Raw genomic sequence first — 20125 nt, forward strand, 5'->3', positions numbered from 1 at the left:
TGTTATAAATTGTAGAGATTTATGCATAAAGCTCTTGTTGTAGCTATCCAGGAGTCTGAGATTCTGATATCGGAATGCTGTCCCTTGGTTCTCTCTCTGTTCATATGGTATTACTGTTTGCATAGTTGCTAAAATATTTTATATCTTGAGGCAGTTTTGACATTGTTTTGCAGCTGCCTTGCCAACTAGCCAAGATACTAATTTTGAGATTATGCATAATATCCTTAAACGAATCATATCAAAATGCATTTTTTCTGGTACAAAGTTCAGTTTTGATCTTAGTTGGCTGGTGTTGCTCCGTTCTTGCAGTATGAGAACCTCTCTGCATTCTATATTGTACAGCAAGGTGAGGTGAAGTTAACATATCATTCACAGTTAGATTCAGGGTTGGTTACATGGAAGATTCTCTCCAATCATACTGCATGGGAAGACTTAAATGAATATCAGAAGTGCTCAACAAAGAAACGAGGTGGTTATTTTGGAGAACAGACACTTCTTGGTGATCAGATCAATTCAGTGACTGCAGTTGCTATTGGCAGTGTTGTATGTTGGATGATTACAAAGGAGAAGTTTGATTCTGTTGTGGGTTCCTTGCAGAGAACTATTCAAGAAGATATGCAGTATGTGTCCTTGTTGCCATCCTTTAAATTTGACAAGCTAAAACTATATTCATATTGTTTGGTGTTGACTTTTTAAATAATTGATCAAGTTTTTTATGATTTGATGTCAATTATAAGTTCATCATTTTCATTTTTATTCTTTTAAAATATGTTCATTTTAATAGATTCGATTCCATATTTTAAATAGTACGTGAAGCGATTTTTGCATTCGGACTCTTCCAGGTTAAGAGACCATATAATTGATTTGAGAGAACATACACCAGATATCAATGTAACCGATTTCACAAAAGTTCAGCTATCAGACTTGGTCTGTATATCTCAATGGCATTTTTCTTTTGAAAGGAAACCTTGAAATATGTTATTTTCTTTTATTTGAAAAAATGCGTATGAATCAACAATGCTTAAACCCTGATTGTTGTCAATTGATTTTGCATTCCTCTAGGAATGGAAAAAGACTGTCTATGCCACTGATTGCTGTGAAATAGGACTTGTTGTTAAGAAGGGTTCAGGTAAAAATTCTGATTTATAAATTTATAGTTTCACTCTTTTTATTCCAATGTTGAGTGTTTTTTCACTCTTTTTATTCCAATGTTGAGTGTTTTTTTAGAAAGTGAATGAACTAGCACTTGCACCTTAGGAGGTTCAAGGAATAAGCCGATAGGAAATTATAGTTAGAATTTAAATATAATTTTTTATTTTATTTTTCTATAGAAATATACATTTTCTATATTAGTTAAAAAAAAAAAATCTCAAATAAATTATAATTAAATCATTTTTTTTGGTACATTTCTTATATGATTAAAATTCATAGAGGTCATGTACAAAATATATTTAATGAAATAAAATAAAATAAAATGTCAAGATGGGTAAGGTTTGATGGGTTGTAGATACTGCAGCTGCGAAATCTTCAATAGACATGCATGCAAAATGTGCAAACATCAAACCGGGTGCATGAAGAATATGATATAATTAATTGTTATTTCATGGATACAATGATTTAGTGGTAGAGCAAATATAATTTATTAGAAAAGATTTATAAAACTTAAACATTCAATAATTCAACTTGAATGCAATTTGTATAAACTTGAAAACAAAGAGGAGACATGCAATTAAGCATGCAACCATGTTTTATGGACTAGGAGTTGCCTCTAATCAATCCTCACACGTAAGAGTTAATTTCATTCCACAAATTTTGGAGATTTTAGAGTGATCAAGTCTAGTTGAACACCTACAACAATCTTCTCTGCTATTCATCCAATATTTCAGCAAGTCAAAATAAATGGTCTTCAAAATTGTGGAAAACTATCAATAAAGGTATGCATGTTTAATCAAGAAATATATTCACATTCATTTCTTTGGAATAGATATGCATTATTGGAATTAGTCTTTCCACTATAACTTCCAAGCAAACATAAATTAAAGGGTGGCATAATCATGCACGTAATGACTAATATAATTATTAGTTTTACCCTTGTAGACAATATTGAACATATTGTCCAATAATTAAAAAATACAGATTCACTCTTTTTTTTACGGTGATAATATTTAAATCTATGTTTTCTCATTTTTTAAACAATACAAAATCGTTACAATCATAGCCATGGGCATTAAAAAGAGCTTTTTAAATTATTTTTATTAGTATTTATCTTTTTTTTGTAATATTTTTTCTTTTTTGAAACATTAAAAAAATAGAATATCCTAAGAAAAGAAGATAATGTTAAAAGATCTTCTTATGAAAGAAGAAATAATAAAATATAGATTTTATTATGCATAATATTTTCTTATCAATAATATTAAAATATACTTATTTTTAAATATTTTAACAAATTCAAAATTATTATAATAATTATTTTTATCAATAAAATATATATACTAAAAATGAAGCACAAATAAAGCAGACCAATAGATAGATAGCTTTGTCATAAAGAGGTTTACCAACTGTTGTCAAGGGATTTCGCAGTTTGGGAAAGCTTATTTTGTGCTTTTTTGGGGTAGTTTTATGATGTGAGAGTAGTTTTCTAACATGAAAGTACAGAAGGCAAGCTCCCAAGTAAAAGCGTATCGGCTATTCATTTATTAACTTGAACACAATTATATGGGCATTGAGAATTAGGACATGGAACATGCAGACAACGAACATAGCTTGTCATAAGCAACCAGATGTATGACATAATAACTAGCCAAATGAATCTGAAGGTTCAGATGCTACTCATCGAAGAAAATATTCTTTTAATTAAATTACTGTACCAAATATGCTTAACACCTACGTTACAAGGTTTGAGTTTGAGTTCATGTTCGACCACAATCAAATTCAGATGGAACTTGACGGCAGAAAAAAATTGGAAAAAATTTCGTTATCAAGTTCGCCTTATATAAATTTATTTTAAAAAAATAAAAAAAAATTAAAATTATGAAAATAAATAATATTATACTAAATTTAAATAATCTTTTAAAATTTTAAAATACTAATAAATTTCAATTGTTAAGTATTTCATTTTGTCTATTTTAAATTAAATAATTCAAATTTACAGATTTTATATATTTGTAATTTATACTGTAGGAATGTTTTAATTTGTCAAATTTTTTGATATCTTTGAGAATAAGATAACTTTGAAAGACAAATTGGAATCGTTAAACAAGAAAGCAATGGAAAATGGAATGGGAGAGGCTCAATTCCTTGAAGAAAGAAAGCTTATGCAACAATATGAAGAGGTTTTGGCTAAAGAACTTTTCTGGAGACAAAAGTCGAGAGAAACATGGTTAGAAGTTGAGGATAATAACACCAAATGTTTTCATAATATCTCTAAGTATACAAGAGCTATTAACCGAATTACTTCCATTGAAGGAATGGATGTAAATCCAAAGGACTCGGTTGAGGATATCAACTTAGAATCCATTTCTTACTTTGAAGGTATTTATAATCACGTTGCAAGTTCTAGTCTGACAATTTAGAGGAGTGTTTTCTCTAACATCCCAAGATTAGTCTCAGCAGAACAAAAGAAAATCTTTTTGCAAAAGATCACCAAACCAGAGGTTGAAAATGTCCTTAAAAAAAAAAAAGAATTCGGAAAAGTTTCTAGGTCCTGATGGTTTTCCAACCATTTTCTTTTAGAAATGTTGGGACTTCATAGGAGAAGATGTAACGAAAGCCTTGGAAGGAGTTAGGAACTTCGGCAAACTACTAAGAGAAGTCAATAATACTTTTATAGCCCTTATTCCAAAAAAGGATAAGGTAGAATCTTTCAACAATTTCAGAAACCTAGCTTTATGTAATACTCTCTACAAGCTCTTTACTAAAATTTTATTGAGCAGACTTCAAAAGATGTTAAGTCTTATAAGTGAGGAACAAACATGTTTTGTCCCTGGAAGATCGATATATGATGACTTCATTCTAGCCTAGGAGGCTATTCATTCGGTTCAGAATAATAATTTACCCACTATCCTCATCAAATTGGAAATTATGAAAGCATATGACAGGGTAGATTGGCATTTTTTATGCAAATGTCTTGAAGCTTATGCTTTCTCTAAACAATGGATAGAGTTAATCTTTGAATGTATATCTACTTTGAAAATGTCTGTTTTAATAAATAGCACCCCGGTAGACTTTTTAGTATTTCTCATGGGCTGAGACAGGGAGACTCTATTTCTCCTTTTCTATTGATGCGTTAGGGAGGTTAATAATGTGAGCAAGAATGTAAGGAGCCATCAAAGTTATCTCAATAACCAACGAGAAGGAACCATCTACACATCAACATTTTGTAGGTGATGCAATGTTATTTGGAGTAGGATCAACTAGAGACACCTATATCTGGAAGGATATTCTGGGTAATTGCACCAAGGCGTCAGGTTAGGAGATTAATAGAGATAAATTGAAGATCTTTTTCTTCAACACTTCCACCAAATTGGAAGCTCAAATTTGCAGATACTTCTGTCTCCCTCTCAATTTGGGTCACAATGTTTCTAAATTGTGGGATCCCTTAGTAGAAAAATTAAGAGTAAAAATCGTTGGATGGAAAGGTAAGTGATTTTCCTCAGCTGGAAGGAAGACTATGGTTTCTGCTATTTTGTCAGCACGACCTATTTACCACCTTTCATGTTTGGATCTCCCAAATAGCAAAGTGTTGGGAATTGAAGTTCTACTTAGAACCTTTTTTTGGCAAAGTAATCCAGTTCGACATAAGTTTTCCCTTCTTTCCTGGGACAAAATCTGTAGGTCTAAAAGTCTAAGTGGAGGTGGTATAAAAAATATCAGACGTCAAGGAATGGCCTTAGGAGCAAGGTTATTATGGAGGATGATTAGGTTCCCTAACCTTAAATGGGTTATGATTCTTTTTGACAAATACCTTTCATCCCCTAATTCAATCAATATTGTTAGGGAGATCAACCCTCCCAAAGGTTCAAGATTTTGGAATTTCCTCTTGAAATGCATAAATATTATTCAGAATAAGCTTTCATGGAATCTTGGGGATGGGAAGGAGGGTTTGTTTTTGGAAGACTCTTGGGGTGGCTATAAGCCCCTTGTTCGCTATCCTTCCCTATTGAAAGCCAAATCTTATTTGGCAGAGAGATGAGGAACAAAGGTGAAGGACTATGTGATTTTTGGAGAAGAAGGATTGCATTGGAAGTGGACAAATCTTGATATTGTAGGCATTCTCTTAGAAGAGAAATCTCTTCTTCAGTCAATTCTGAGATCCAGAATGATCTCCTTAAAGGGAGGGGATGATAAACTCATATGGGATGGGAGCAAAAATGGAGAGTACAATTCAAAAATGGGCTATTTGTATCTTGCATCTCTTCAAGGATTCTCTCCGTCTCCTTTCCCTCTCCGTCGGTGTTGGGATAAGATCTGCCTTCCCAAGCCATGACTTTTGTCATGGATTGTCCTTCATCAAAGGGCCCTTACATCAGAAAGGCTTAAAAAGTTTGGGATTCAAGGGCCTAGCAGATGCCCACTATATGAATCTAATGAGGAATATGCTGACCACCTCTTTCTTAATTACCCTTACTCAAACTCATGTTGGCATTGGCTATGTTCGCAATTGGGAGTTATTTTGGCCTTTCCAAATTCAATCAGGATTATGTTGACTTCTTGGCTTCTGCTGAGAACAGATAGTATATATCATAGCCTTTGGATTACGTCGCCTTCCATAATTCTATGGGAACTATGGAAGGAAAGAAACCATAAAATCTTCCAAGATAAGCAGATGCCTATTGATCATTTAAAGCAAAAAAATGAAGTCTCTATTATTGAATTAACTAACAACAGATTGCTTAATTCTCTCCCCAAACACGCTAAGATGGCTTATTGGGATGCAAGGATGAGAGCTAAAGGATTGATCTAAAAATTCCTCCCTTTCTGGGTGATGAAGGGACTCTAGGTAAATTAAAAAGATTAGAATGTGTTTGGCAAGCTTCACAAGATGGCTGGTTCAAGCTCAATTTCGATGGAGCCTCTAGAGGAAATTCGGGTCAAGCAAGTATAGTATGTTGCATTCACAATGATCAGGGGATTGAAGTAACTAACTTGTCCAAATACATAGGTGAAGCTACTAACAACTAGGTAGAGATTTCTGCTCTAGTGGAGGGCCTTCAGTTTTGTAAATTATAAAATATTAAATATTGAGAAGTTGAGGGGGATTCCACCATCATAATTAATGCCCTTAGAAAAGGTTCCATTCCTAATTGGCGAATAGGTGCAAAATTAGCTATAGCTTTAGAACTTTGCAAATATTTTGACAAAATTATTTTCAATCATATCTATCATGAAGGTAATAAGCGTGCAGATGAGTTAGCTTATATGGACATTAATGCCTTTCTAGCGTCAAATGTTTAATTATTGCCTCATATTCCTTATTAATTATTAGTTACAAGGCTTGAAAAAGATGGTAAGTACAAGTTGTCTTTTAAGTAGGAAAAGAGAGATATCGTTAGTTTTTGCGCTCTTCCCCCTACTGAATCGTGATTACATTCGCAAGCTTTAAATCTTTGCAAAGTTGGACATCTGAGGTTGTAAAGGAGGCTTTGATTACTTCCTTTAAGTAATTGGTAGAAGCCTCCCCTCTTCAAGTTTCTTGCCTTTCTTACTATTTGTTTGATTGGATTTGAGATTTATCAGTCTGATTGGTATGTAGAAGTATTTTAAAAAGGTATTTTGTGATGTTATTTATCAGCTCTAGGTGTGTTGATGTCTATTCAATTTTAAGTCTTGCTTTTTTGTTTTAATGCTCCTTTTAAGACTTTATGGGTTTGCTCCTCAATCTCTGGTTGATGGTCTTCTGTAGTTTCTTGTTCTTATCTTTTTAATAATATCTTTATTTAAGTTTTCTAACCTCTAACAAAGAAACATGGAGTTGTCTATTTTGGTTGGCATTTTTGTGACGTTTCAGGTAATTTGAGACACAAGAGTGGATCTGTCTGGAGAAGATGGAAAATAATAACCATTGGATGTGGAATAAAGGATATATTTTAAATTTTGGGCTAAATTGAGGGACCATCACCCAATTCCATCCTTTCAGTGCCTTACGAGATGGTATATTTAATATATGGCCTCGGCCTCTTGCTTATATTAAAAAAATGGTATCACAAGATTAAAGAAGAATAACATTAAATTGAAAATAAACTAATACCTATAAATATTATAATATAATAAAAAAGTGAAATGCGTAGATTAAATATTAAAAAAAGACCATTTGTTATCGCTTCGATAATGTGCCTTTGCATCGTTGGGATAGGAGAGCTTTCGTTTCATAACAACTTGGAAAATAGACAAATTAAAAAAAGATTGACAGGAGTTGCGTTGACTCGTAGGCTTCGAATGGTTGTTAGTTGTCTTCCAACGATTGCAATGGTTGGCTATTAGACGCATTGACTACTCTTATTTTGTACTTAATGGACTCACGACTTTGCAACTCCACATTTCTTGTCGATCTCACTCGACATTATGCACTAATGTTGAAAACCCCTAATCAGAAATGCTTGTCATATTTTGCTTGAATTTTAGATGAATTTTTACGATTTTTATGAACAAACCTTGTGACTTAGCTTAAAGCAATGATGTTGAATGGTAAGTTCAGCAGTGCTGTCAAAAGTTTAGCTGTGGAGTTCATCTCATTGTTATACATTTATTTCGCATTCCCAATTTCGTAATTTTACTTACCCAAATGCCATTTTATTATTCTTTGGATAATACTTCATCTCCACAATTGTGCTGGTCCAAGTAAAGGCTTAAATTCCAGTTGTATGAAATGACTATAGTGATTGAAAGTCAATTCATTTAAAAACTATTTCTATGGAATTCCCAAGCTCGTTGCTATTTTGTAAATGACCTTGATTTAGAAGAACTCGGAAGCATTGCTATAAATTGTTGGTTTAATTTAGTTGAGAGAACATAAATATATTTCTATGCATAGAGACTAAGCTATCTATGTTATCCTAGTTGTCATCTTCCACTTTTTTAACACCTGTGATGTTCATATTGGAAAAAGAATAATTGAATTTTAGGTTAGTTTACCAAAGTTCAACATAGCAGCTCAAAAGTCTTGTCTGGCTGCCTCAAGTCTGCTCTAGGTGTATTCCAGCCAAAATTTGGCTGCACACATGCCGCTTTGGGTCAAACTCTGTCAGAAAAATCCAGTAAAAAGTTTCGTGTTTTTACATCAAATTTGGATTTCAATGGTAGGATCTAGGCTGAAGTTGGTAAAAAATTTGTTTTTCATGACATTTTAAAGTATTTCTGGTCTATTTTAGTCAATTGAACCCACCAGCTCTAAAATAGACCACTAAAATGGCCAACAAGGTCATTTGTGAATGAAAAAGAAAACTTTTTGCCTTTATTGCAAAACTTTCTTGTTTGGTTTCCATTGCTCAAGGAGCGTTCAGGGTGATTGTTGCATGGTTTAAAAGCTGGTTTGTGAGCTATTCCTATGTGGTTATGAGTGTGGAGAACTCCTTAGAGATATGAAGAGGAAGGTTTCAACAAAAGAGGTAGTTTTTGGTTCATTTTGTTTGTTTTAAAATTTTTTCTTTGTATTTTATTTAACAAATTGAAATGAACTCTCTAATTTTATTTTCTTATTTCATTTTTTTTGTTTGTGGCACCGTGTGTTATTTATAGATTCATAGAATGGCAAGTGCTTCTAGCATTGGGAGCTCCCGATTCAAAACAAACTCGTGTCTTCCACTATGGAAATATGTGGAAATGGTTAAGCAATTGCTAGGTGGAGGAGGTTTTATTTGGATTTAAAACCTATTGCAAAGAGGTCACTTGCGCTTTATTCCTAAGAAAGACGTGACGTTTTGTCCAGTGAATCCAAGAGTTTAATATTTAAAACCTATCGTTCAAACCACATTCTACTAAATTTTTTTTAAGAGCAAAACAAGCTCTAAAGGACTTCAACTCTATGGCTTTAGTTTCCACTTCCAGTGAACAACCCGCAAAAGGCCATCGATTCTTTTGTATTCCTCAAGAATTGGTGACAAATAAGAGAGGAAAGGGGCCCTGAGAAATGACATTTCTCAATGAGCCTGGGTTACGAGATTGTGTGTGCTACTTTATTGGACAAAGGCTTATGTTGCAAACCATATTTAGATAATTCTCGAGATTAATTTTTTTGAAGGTATGTTAAATTATTTAAATTCAAACATGTTTAAACTTTCTATGTTTTTTATTTTAATTTATTATTGTTGTAATTTTGAAATAGGTTTTTGAGACCCATTATGCCTCCAATACTATTGTTTTGAGATGTCTTTTGAAAGTTAAACAAGCATTACCTAGAATGGTAACTAGTGCTAATTGGAGTGTATGGAGGCAAGCTAGTAGTACAAGGGCAGCTTCCATTAAGACACTGATAATAGATTACTTATGGTGGGTTCGTGCTAAGTACCTCGAGAGATTCATTGGGGATATTAAAAAAAATCATAGATTCCATGATTGAGGATATTAAAAAAAATCATAAATGAGAAAGAGGAAGATCTTGAAGAAACATTCTTTAAGGATTTTCAAAAATCATGGTGGAGAGATGGAACAAATGACTACCCCTTTGCATCTCATTGCCCTTCCATGGATTCCTAGGTATTATAGCCAGTTGGTCCTTAAGGCAAGTAGCACGAGAGTTACCTCATATAGAGATCTTGAAGTAAGTTATGGGTACAAGGCAGGCCTTTGTAGACTCTTTCTTGATACCATGCAACCTATAGTGTGGACTGAATTCATGAGTTTTTCAAGAACCGATGATTGTGGTGATGCATATAAATGATGCTATTTTCATGGAGAAATTTACCACCAACTTCAACTTGTTTGCCATCAAAATTCTATCACAAGTAAGTTCTTACCTCCAAATATTCTAATTTCTAATTTCTTATTGATGAATTTTGAATTATTCAATTTTTTATTTTATTTTGAATTGAAAATCTTGATTGGTTGCTAGTTTATCATCATCTAATAGGAACTGGAGCACATACTCAATGTACTCAATAAAACTCTATGGACCACCTTCCAAGAAGGCATAAGACATCCAAACTTGAGGCTGCTAACACACGAAGAAAATACGTACAAAAAGGAGGCAACGCATTGATTATGATTGCTCGCCTTGATGCATTTGTAGTTAATGATGATGATCATGACCTACCTAATGATAGTGAGGCTACTCTTTTGACAGAGATCGGTAGCTGCAATGCCAATGGCAATTTTTGTGCTACTATTTCACAACAAGAGGATGATGATGTGTTTGATGCCTTTTGATTATTTTTGACCAGTGATGGCTGATTGTTTGCGTTGACATTATTAATTTTGAACTTAAACTTTAACAAGGCGGTGTATTTTGGCATTTTGCTTTGTCATTTGGACTAGAATATTAATATATATGGCAGTACATTTTGGCATCTTGCTATGTTATTTGGACTAAAATATTAATATATAAAGGTGATGTATTTTTCTAGGTTGCTTAACTATTGTCATAGTGGTGTATGAACTTATTTTCTATTGCATATACATACACACATATTGACATGTGTTTTTGTACTCGAAACCCAAAACAACTTAAACCTGAACCCACCCAAAATATTTTTGTGAATGCATTTTGAATGCGAATCTCTAACCCAAATCTGAAGCTAAATCATGAGTTACAACTTAGAGTCTAGGATATATTAAACTTGAATTTGATGTATCTTATTATATTGTCTTTTCCGAAAAATAGAGTTCTATGTATTTAGACCAATATATTATTGTTTCTAGCATATGCTAGAAACAACTAAAATAAATGTAATAATTGGGCTGAACCTATTAGATCAATATATTACTTTTTGTATCTTATGCTAAAAACAATTAAATAAAAGAAATAATAAAGGTAAGTCTATTTTCAAACGTAAAGCATTTTGAGATTTTTCCTTTTTGTATTTGTAAAACATTTATTTATATTTCTATTCTTATTTTCTAAAGACCTCAATTTTGTTTTCATGAGTAGTAGCACACTCCCCCTTTACAAAATAGTGTAATATAATGTTGGTTTATTTTTAATGCACCCTAGTCATTTTCGAGTTAGTTGTCTATTGGAAACTTGAGTTGTTAGACCATGGGATTGTTGATGGATTTACAACTGTTACCAAGTTGTTTTGAACTTCCCGCATACTCATTGATCAGTGTTTGAGTCTTAGTTTAGGATTGATACAACTTGTCATTTACTTCTGATGTAGTTTAGGCACCTTGGACATTGTTAATGTTTGTTTTGTGACCACTCCACCTTGGGAATTCTTGATTTGTATTTTGTGACCACTCCACCTTGGGAATTGTTGATTTCTATTTTGTGACCACTCCAAATGCAAGATGAAAAACTTAGTACTCCAAGATGAAACATATCCAAAGCCCCTCAAAAAAAATTCGTGCATCCATGCACTCGATTCTTGTATTCGCATCCCCATCCGCACCCGAATCAGCAATTTAGGTCTTTATATTTTGTTGATTTGATCATGATGTTGTTACTCATATAAGTTGTACATCATCCCATTTCATAGAATCATTTTGTCTTTGAACTTGATTTGTATCTTGACTTACAACTACTAGCATATTGGTATTCAATCTTGAAGGTCTTCCTAGCTTGATGAAAGACTTGTGGTTGTCTCAGTGATGCTCTATGTCATCCTTGACATTATGAAACCTCCTTGTTTTTGGACCCACTTCTGTGCAATTTTTTGTTTTGGCCCAAGTTCTTCCTTTGCCCTTAAGCATCTCCATCCTCTGTGTCACCTTGCAAGACGAGTTGTGTAAAGCTTATGAAATGGTATTGTGAACAAAATTTGAATATCGTTAACCAAGCCATCACTTTTATTAATGTTTGACAAGAGACCACAAGGAGAGGGTCAAAGGGACTGCAATAGCGCTACAAAAGAACAACCAACAACGTAACTACTAAACAAGTTTTTGAGAAAAGAGAAAAACAAAGCAAGGAAATCCCTAAACTGACGAGTGGAGGGAGAAGCCAACAACATGCTAATCCTTGCCAACAGTAATGAAAAAGTCTAGAAGAAAAGGGTAGGTTCGAGTGAGGAGAGGCCCTAGGCTGTCTTTGAGAGCTAGTGCCAATGGGGCTAGTGCCAAGAATAGCTCTTGCAAGGCTGAATGGACCAAGCTGCTACTCACAATAGCACCTACGAGGCTGAACGAACTTGGTGTGACTAGGAGTAGGAGGGCGGAGTGTTTGTTTGGTACCCGAAACAAGAGACCCTGAAGAGAAAAAGGTAGGTAATGAGCTGATTGTACACTTGAAGCTACACAATGTTGTCCCTAAGCCTTATGGCCTCCTAGAGATACATATGTACTTGAAAAAGGACGTGAGCGACCAACACTGCCATAAAATGCAATAGAACCTCCTTCTGATCTTCATAGTATATGGGGCAACAAAAGATTAGGTGTGTTTTTGTCTCAAGCTCCTCCATGCCACACAATCGGTAGACCCGCTCCTCCCTATTAATTTGGTGGTTTGTGTAAAGGAGCCCAAGAAGATGTGGAGAGTGTGAGTCCAACATTGGGCAAGCTAGGAAGGACGTACAATGATTCTAGCCTGAATATCAGTAAAGTGCTTATCGTAGAAGGCCATTCGTGGGTGAAGCCCACTAGGGGGTAACCCATGTTGTAAGATATAACGTCTGTAAATGTCCATCCTAATGTGCCCATTTAACTCCTGCAGGGAAGGGAGGTGTTTGGTGGGGGCATCCAATGAGTATTGATAAGGTGGAAGGCAATCAATATCAATCCCCACTGACAACAGAAGAATGGAGGCCTGATTGTATGTACAATGGGCTCGACTAGTGGAATTAGTGCAAGCATTTGAATCAAAGGAGCGGTAAGCCAAATAGATAAACCACACAGGATTGAAGATGGCCCCAAGCTTGAAGATAAAATAAAACTCTCCTTAGCTCAATTTTAACCTTATCAATGCCTTGCCATTGTTCTAATTTCTGGTTTTGAATTCTTATTCTTTCAATTTTGAGTGTGAGTATTCAATCTCTTTTGTAATTTTCCCAACGAACCTCTAAGTCTGATTTTCTGTGATGAATTCTGAGTTTAACACATTGAAATTGTTGAGCTTTCATATTACTTCAAGTTACCTCCCAACTATTTGTAATTTCCTGTCAAAAATCATGCTCTAAGGTAAACTTTGCTAACTACTCTTAGCAATCTGTTTTGTTTGTTACTTGATCAATTTTTTTTTGTGGTAAAATAAGACATTTACTCTTAGTCTTTACTACATAGCATCATGCCCAAAGACGTCTTATTAAACAAGGCTAACTTGGACATGTTTTATTTAAGTGCAACTTGTTAAATTCATAATGCTTTTAATCCCACAAGGCAACCTGATTGGTTTAGGAATTTCAATGGAATTTTGCTTTAAATTGCTTATAGGCAGAAATATTTGGTTCTTGGGAACCATGGATGGGTAGAGAATGTCCTCGCTTTAGGTGCCATGTGAAAGGTGGAAATTGCACTCTCCTTGGGCACATTCATCGTTGGGTGGATAATGTAATCTCTTTAAGCTCAAGGTTACTCCAGATTGGAAATTGGTTGTGAGTTGGGTGAAATTTGTAAATGTCTTGTGCACACCTACTAAATACAATTCAGAAATTGCATTATTTTACTTCTGTCACGGTGGAAATTGTGTCGCCATCGGGCTCCATAAAAGTTTAGAATTTCTTCACCTGTAGGGCTTTATAGTGGAGAGGAAAATGTCCACTCATTAGGCTTGCACATTCAACATTTTTGCAAATTGACCATTAGTTTGGTTTTCCATGATTTTGGATTTTTGAATATTGCTTGGCTTTCAGATTCATACACTTTGCCTTTGGATTTCAGGACTCTAAAATTGCTTTTTGATGTTCACTTAAAATGCTCGTGAGATTTCATGCTTGTGATTGGATTTTATAAGTGTTTTGGTGAAGGTTGCATGCTTCTTTGCACAAGTTAGCACTGCATTTTCTTTGGCAACTCTTGATCACATTCATCCATCAAATCCCTTAATCGTTCTACCTTTGCCATATGTTAAAGAGTAAGAAGTAGTGGGGAAATCAAGGATGACTTGGACTTTCTAAGATAAGGTTGGAGTAGAAATTGTCTTGTTGCGGGGGCTTCAAGCGATGCTTGGATTGAAATATTCTCACTTGTGGGGCTGCATATAAAGGGATGCAAATAAAAAATTGTCAAGCCTATTTGGTTTGCACATTAGCTCATCTCCACAATTCAACTAAGTGTTAATCTAGTTTGATCATTGCCCAAACTTTGTTAATCATGTCCTTTAACAAGCTCATCTAGATCACCCTCATCTTCTTGATTGGGATTTGTATGGAGTTGGTTGATGTTGATATTGAAGTTTATCAATATCACTCTAGGTAGTTAGATCAATTTTGAAGGACATTTTGAGTTTCACTTAAGCATATCCATTACTTCCATAAACATTTCATCCTCTAGCCTTTAAGTTTGAGAGCCCTACAAGTTATGTTGAAATCATGATATGTTTAGGCACTTCTACCAAGTTAGCGAGGAATTTAACTTAGGGTTGGGATCTTGACTTATATTGGAACATTCTCCATTTCCCACAAGTCTTCAACTCAAGACAACTTTTTGACCTCAATCTTTCCTAAGAGACTTGGTCTTTAACATTGCCATACTACAAAACTAGTGCCAACTAAGTAGAACTAACTGATAAAGAAAAAAGAGGAGGTCCACATTTGCAATGGGGCGATGGTGTGAAAACCGCATTACATGAAGGATCCACATGAGGTGTCAAAGTCGCAGGGTTTCCTCTCTCATAATGACTTTCTTCCCAAATTGATGCTACACAACAAACCACCACTTGGGACAAGTTATCCCAATGCACTTACAAAGTGTTCTTCTCCTAATTCATCAACAACTTTCCTTGTAAAAGGTTTCCCCATCCCATTCAGAAGCCCATTCTACTCAAGACATATCCACAAACAAAAAACATCTTTGATCCATTCCAACACTCATGGTAACTTCTGATCCATTTATTGCTTCTGATGCAGGAGCATCCAGAGGTATAAGGGCAATCCTGTGTCACCCAAAAAAAATGTACTTAGACTTAGTTTCTATTTTATGTCTTTACATTTTTGGATACCCATTTGGCTCAAATAAAGGTTCCAACTCTCATAGTTCAACTATCAGTGCATTTGAAAATCCCGAAAAAATAGGAGCATGCAATTTGACCATCATTTTGGTGACCTAGAAGGTGTGACTTGGCCAGATGAATGTAATTGAGGTTTAGAGCATTCCAGAAAAAGAATCAGGTCAAAAGGCCCCACGGTTTGAAAGTTATTGCAGTTTTTCGAGTTTTGGAGACCTCCTAAGAATGCTTCGAAGTCAGGTTTGGGGCATTAAATGACTTCGAAAAGGGTCGAAAAATGGGAGACGAGCGAAGCTCGTCCATAGGGCTATAGAGCGCTTCGAGAGCTTTCCGAAAATGTAAACGGTTCGTCAATCGGAGCTACGGTTCAAAAGTTATGCCTCCTGGAAGTTCGGCTACCGTTTCTGGATTCTTCTAGATTTGCACCGACTTCTAACGCAGCTTCTGGAACCTTCTGTTTTGTCGGTGGATGCCTACTAGCACTTTCTAGAATGTACTCCTAGTCCTTAACCCTCCGGGGTCTATTTAAGGAGATTTTTGGCATTGTAAAAGGAGTTCGGGGTGGAGTTTGAGAGGAGGTGCTATAAGGAGAAATATTCTCCAAATTTATGCTATTGTAAGCCCGCAGGGCATGTTTTGAAGTTTATTTTCTCTGCACTGTTTGTACTAGCATATTTTCTCAGTTAATATAATTCCCCTTTCTATTGTGTCTATTCTGTTGTTGGGTTGTGGCCCCCATCAAGTGGTATCAGAGCAGGTTTTCCTGAGTGTGCAGACAGAGCGCCGACTGTGAGGCAGTTTGCACCAGGACTGTGTGGTTGTGGGTTCGAGCTAGAAGATGCCTCCACGAAGAGAGCGTGGCGGAAGGGCCAGAGCTATTGATCCTGAGGAGGTTAGAGCCCTCCAGAGACAGGTACAAGCATTGCAAGAGGAGCTTCGTAGAGGAGCAAATATTGCCGCAGATGACAATAGTGAGGATGACAATGAAGAGGAAGTAATGGAAGTTGACGGGGAAGTTCTGAATCCTGTAGAGGAAAGGCTTTTTAGGGCATTACTAGGTTTGGGAAAAGACCTACAATTGAAGTGGGTATATTTTCAAGAAATTTGAAACCAGATGAGTTGATCGACTGGATCAATGAACTAGATGAATACTTTGAGTATGAGGATATAAGGGACCCAGATAGGGTTAAGTTTGCAAAGGCCAAACTAAAAGGCCATGCATCTGGTGGCAAGAGGTTCAACTGGAAAGACTTAGAAGAGGAAAGGAGAAGATCACAAGATGGGATCGCATGGTGGACAAATTGAAGAAGCAGTTCATTCCTGTAGACTACGAGCTTGATCTGTTTAAGAAGATGCATGGGTTAAAGCAAGTAGGAAGATCAGTCCAAGAATATACAGAGGAGTTTTACCGACTCCTGATTAGAGCGGGGCATGCAGAAGCAAATAAGGAGAAGGTTGCTCGTTATATCAGTGGGTTACGACCTAGCATCCAGGAGGAATTAAGTCTGGTAAGAATGACCAGCGTTGAAGAAACATACCAGTTTGCCCTACGAGTTGAAGAGAAGCTGAGTAAAAGGTTTGAGGGAAGACAAAGAGGGCGCGGTCAAGGAGGAAGGGGAAGCGGTAGATCAACTGGAGGCCGCAATGAAACTCAAAAGACAAATGAAGATGAGGGTACTAGCAGGAACTAGAGGAATGAGGGTTTCAACCGCTCCCGTGATCAAGATTTTGGAAATCAAAGAGGAAGAGGTAGAGGACGTGGACAAGGAAGAGGAGGCTTCCGTGGTACCTGTTTCCATTGCAATGAAGAAGGTCATCGTGCCTTTGAATGCCCTCAACGACAAGGAAGGACAGATAGGAGAGCTGAGGGCCAAGCTAGGGTTGCTCATGTGGATGAGGATGCACAATCATCACATTCAGAGGATGCAGAAAGAGGAGAGACCTTGGTAAATGAAAGAGTCCTACTAAGTGGTGAAAATGAACCAGGACAACGAAGGAGTTTGTTCCGTACCAGATGCAAGTGTGGGGATAAATGTTGTGATGTGATCATTGATGGTGGTAGCACTGATAACTTGGTATCCGAAGAGATGGTCTCTAAGCTGAAGCTCAAGAGGGAGAAACATCCCCAGCCCTATCGGATTTCTTGGGTAAAAGATGATCATAAGGTCCTGGTAAGTGAACAATGTTTAGTAAAATTCAAAATTGGGAGTTACCATGATGAAGTTCTTTGTGATGTTATTTCGATGGATGTTTGCCATCTATTGTTGGGTAGACCATGGCAGTTTGATAGACATGCAATACATGATGGACATGCAAACACATACTCTCTGACAAAGGATGGAGTTCGCCACAAATTGAAGCCCATGAAAAAGGAAGGTGAAAAGGTATGTAGCAGTGCTAGGATTTGTCTTGTTGATGGAAGGAAGTTTTTAGATGGCATGAAACATCAGCGTATGTGCTATGTTTTGATTCCTAGGAAAGATAAAGAAGGTAGTAGTGAAATACCATTTGAAGTTTCAGATTTACTAGGGGAATTTGGAGATATTATCTTTGATAATGTTCTAGATGGATTGCCACCAGTAAGGCAAATCAATCATCAGATAGATCTGATTCCAGGAGCTAGTTTGCCTAACAAGGCTGCTCACAGGATGACTCCTACGGAAACAGAGGAGCTAAATAGACAGGTTCAGGAGCTGTTGAGGAAGGGCTTGATTCGAGAGAGCCTGAGTCCATGTGCAGTACCTGCAGTACTTGCACCAAAGAAGGATGGAGAGTGGAGGATGTGTACAGATTCTCGAGCTATAAATAGGATAACCATCAAGTACCGGTTTCCTTTACCAAGGATGGATGATCTTATGGACTGCTTGAGTGGAGCTCAGTACTTCACAAAGATAGATCTGAAGAGTGGCTATCATCAAATACGGATTCGTGAAGGAAATGAGTGGAAAACAGCCTTCAAGACCAAGGAGGGTCTTTATGAGTGGTTAGTCATGCCCTTTGGATTGACAAACGCCCCAAGCACCTTCATGCGGCTCATGAATGAGGTACTTAAGAAGTTCTTGGGAAAATTTGTTATTGTCTATTTGGATGATATTTTAATTTTCAGCAAGAATTTGGAAGAACATTTACTGCATATTCGTAGTGTCTTTGAAAGGCTAAGGGAAGAGAAATTGTTAATTAATCTAAAGAAGTGTGTCTTTGCAAAAAGGGAGTTAGTCTATTTGGGATTTGTTATATCACCTGAAGGTCTCAAAATGGATCCAGAGAAGGTAAAAGCCATCTTGGAATGGCCTACTCCAAGGTCTGCTACTGAGGTAAGATCATTTCATGGTCTGGTTAGTTTTTACAGGAAGTTTATTAAGAATTTCAGTGGCATATGTGCACCTCTAACTGATACAATAAGAGGGGATAGAAAAGAGTTCAAATGGACTGCAGCAGCTGCGAGAAGTTTTGAATTGCTGAAGAAGAAGGTGACTGAACAGCCTGTGTTGGCACTTCCAGATTTTAGAAAAGTGTTCCAGGTGGATTGTGATGCTAGTGGCAGTGCTATTGGGGCTGTATTAAGCCAAGAAGGTAAGCCTATTGCATATTTTAGTGAAAAATTGAATGATGCAAAGAAGAAGTATTTTGTTTATGATCAAGAGTTCCATGCAATAGTTCAGGCCTTAAAGAAATGGAGGCATTATTTATTGCCAAAGGAATTTGTTTTGTATACTGATCATCAGGCATTACAGTACCTAAATAGCCAAGGTAAGTTGAATCAGAGACATATGAAGTGGGTAGAATTATTGCAGAGTTATACATTTGTGTTGAAGCATAGAAGTGGAAAATCTAACAAGGTTGCAGATGCATTAAGTAGGAGACAGCTGTTGCTTACAACAATGCAGGTTGAAGTAGTTGGGTTTGATGAACTCAAGAATTTGTACCCTGAGGATTATGATTTTGCTGAAGCATGGAAAGCTTGTAAAGAACCTGTTGCTGTAGATAGAACCAAGTGGTTAGACTATTTGATACAGGATGGCATGTTGTTCAAAGGTAGTCAATTGTGCATTCCAAGGAGTTCCATGAGGGAAAATCTAATTAAGGAGAAACACAGTGGAGGGATGGCAGGACATTTTGGTCGGGATAAGACCATTGCCATTCTTAGAGAACATTATTTTTGGCCTCAAATTACACAGGATGTGAAGAAGTTTGTACAGAGTTGCCAGGTTTGTCAAGTGGCCAAGGGGTTTAGTCAAAATACTGGCCTATATCAGCCATTGCCTGTTCCATCAAGGCCATGGGAGGACATAAGTATGGATTTTGTTCTTGGATTGCCAAGGACCCAAAGGGGTAATGACTCAGTATTCGTGGTGGTTGATAGGTTCTCCAAAATGGCACATTTCATTTCATGTCACAAAACTCATGATGCTGTCCATATTGCAGACTTGTTTTTCAAAGAGGTGGTAAGACTACATGGTCTTCCAAGGAGTATAGTTTCTGACCGAGATACTAAATTTGTGGGGTATTTCTGGAGGACATTGTGGAAGAAGTTGAGAACAGACTTGAAATTCAGTTCCACGCATCACCCACAGACTGATGGCCAAACAGAAGTGGTAAATAGAAGTCTGGGCAATTTGCTGAGATGTTTAGTTGGAGATAAGCCCAAGGGATGGGATTTGATTCTACCACAGGCAGAGTTTGCTTATAATAACTCTGTAAATAGGAGTACTGGAAAATCACCATTTCAAATTGTATATGGGAATAGCCCAAGGACTGCACCAGAATTGAGGAAGATAGAACAAGGGGAGAGAACAAGTGCTGAAGCTGAGGAATTTGCTGAACACATCAAGCGTCTACATGAGGAGGTTCAAGCACACATTATCAAGATGAATCAAG

At 36.3% G+C, this 20125-nt stretch overlaps 1 protein-coding gene across 1 annotated transcript in view; it reads left to right on the plus strand.

Annotated features, from left to right (window-relative positions):
• The window catches only part of LOC149543396 (protein phosphatase 2C and cyclic nucleotide-binding/kinase domain-containing protein), a 119271-nt gene that overhangs the window by 70979 nt on the left and 28167 nt on the right, over positions 1-20125 (plus strand). Inside the window, exons 8-10 of the mRNA XM_089798189.1 lie at positions 310-620; positions 843-927; positions 1063-1129. Of these exons, the coding sequence (XP_089654315.1) occupies positions 310-620; positions 843-927; positions 1063-1129 (463 nt within the window). The remainder of the gene's footprint in view (positions 1-309; positions 621-842; positions 928-1062; positions 1130-20125) is intronic.

Source organism: Cupressus sempervirens, chromosome 8, assembly GCF_028749045.1.
Source record: "Cupressus sempervirens isolate cs-2001-9-10 chromosome 8, ASM2874904v1, whole genome shotgun sequence".
Classification (NCBI taxonomy): Eukaryota; Viridiplantae; Streptophyta; class Pinopsida; order Cupressales; family Cupressaceae; genus Cupressus; species Cupressus sempervirens.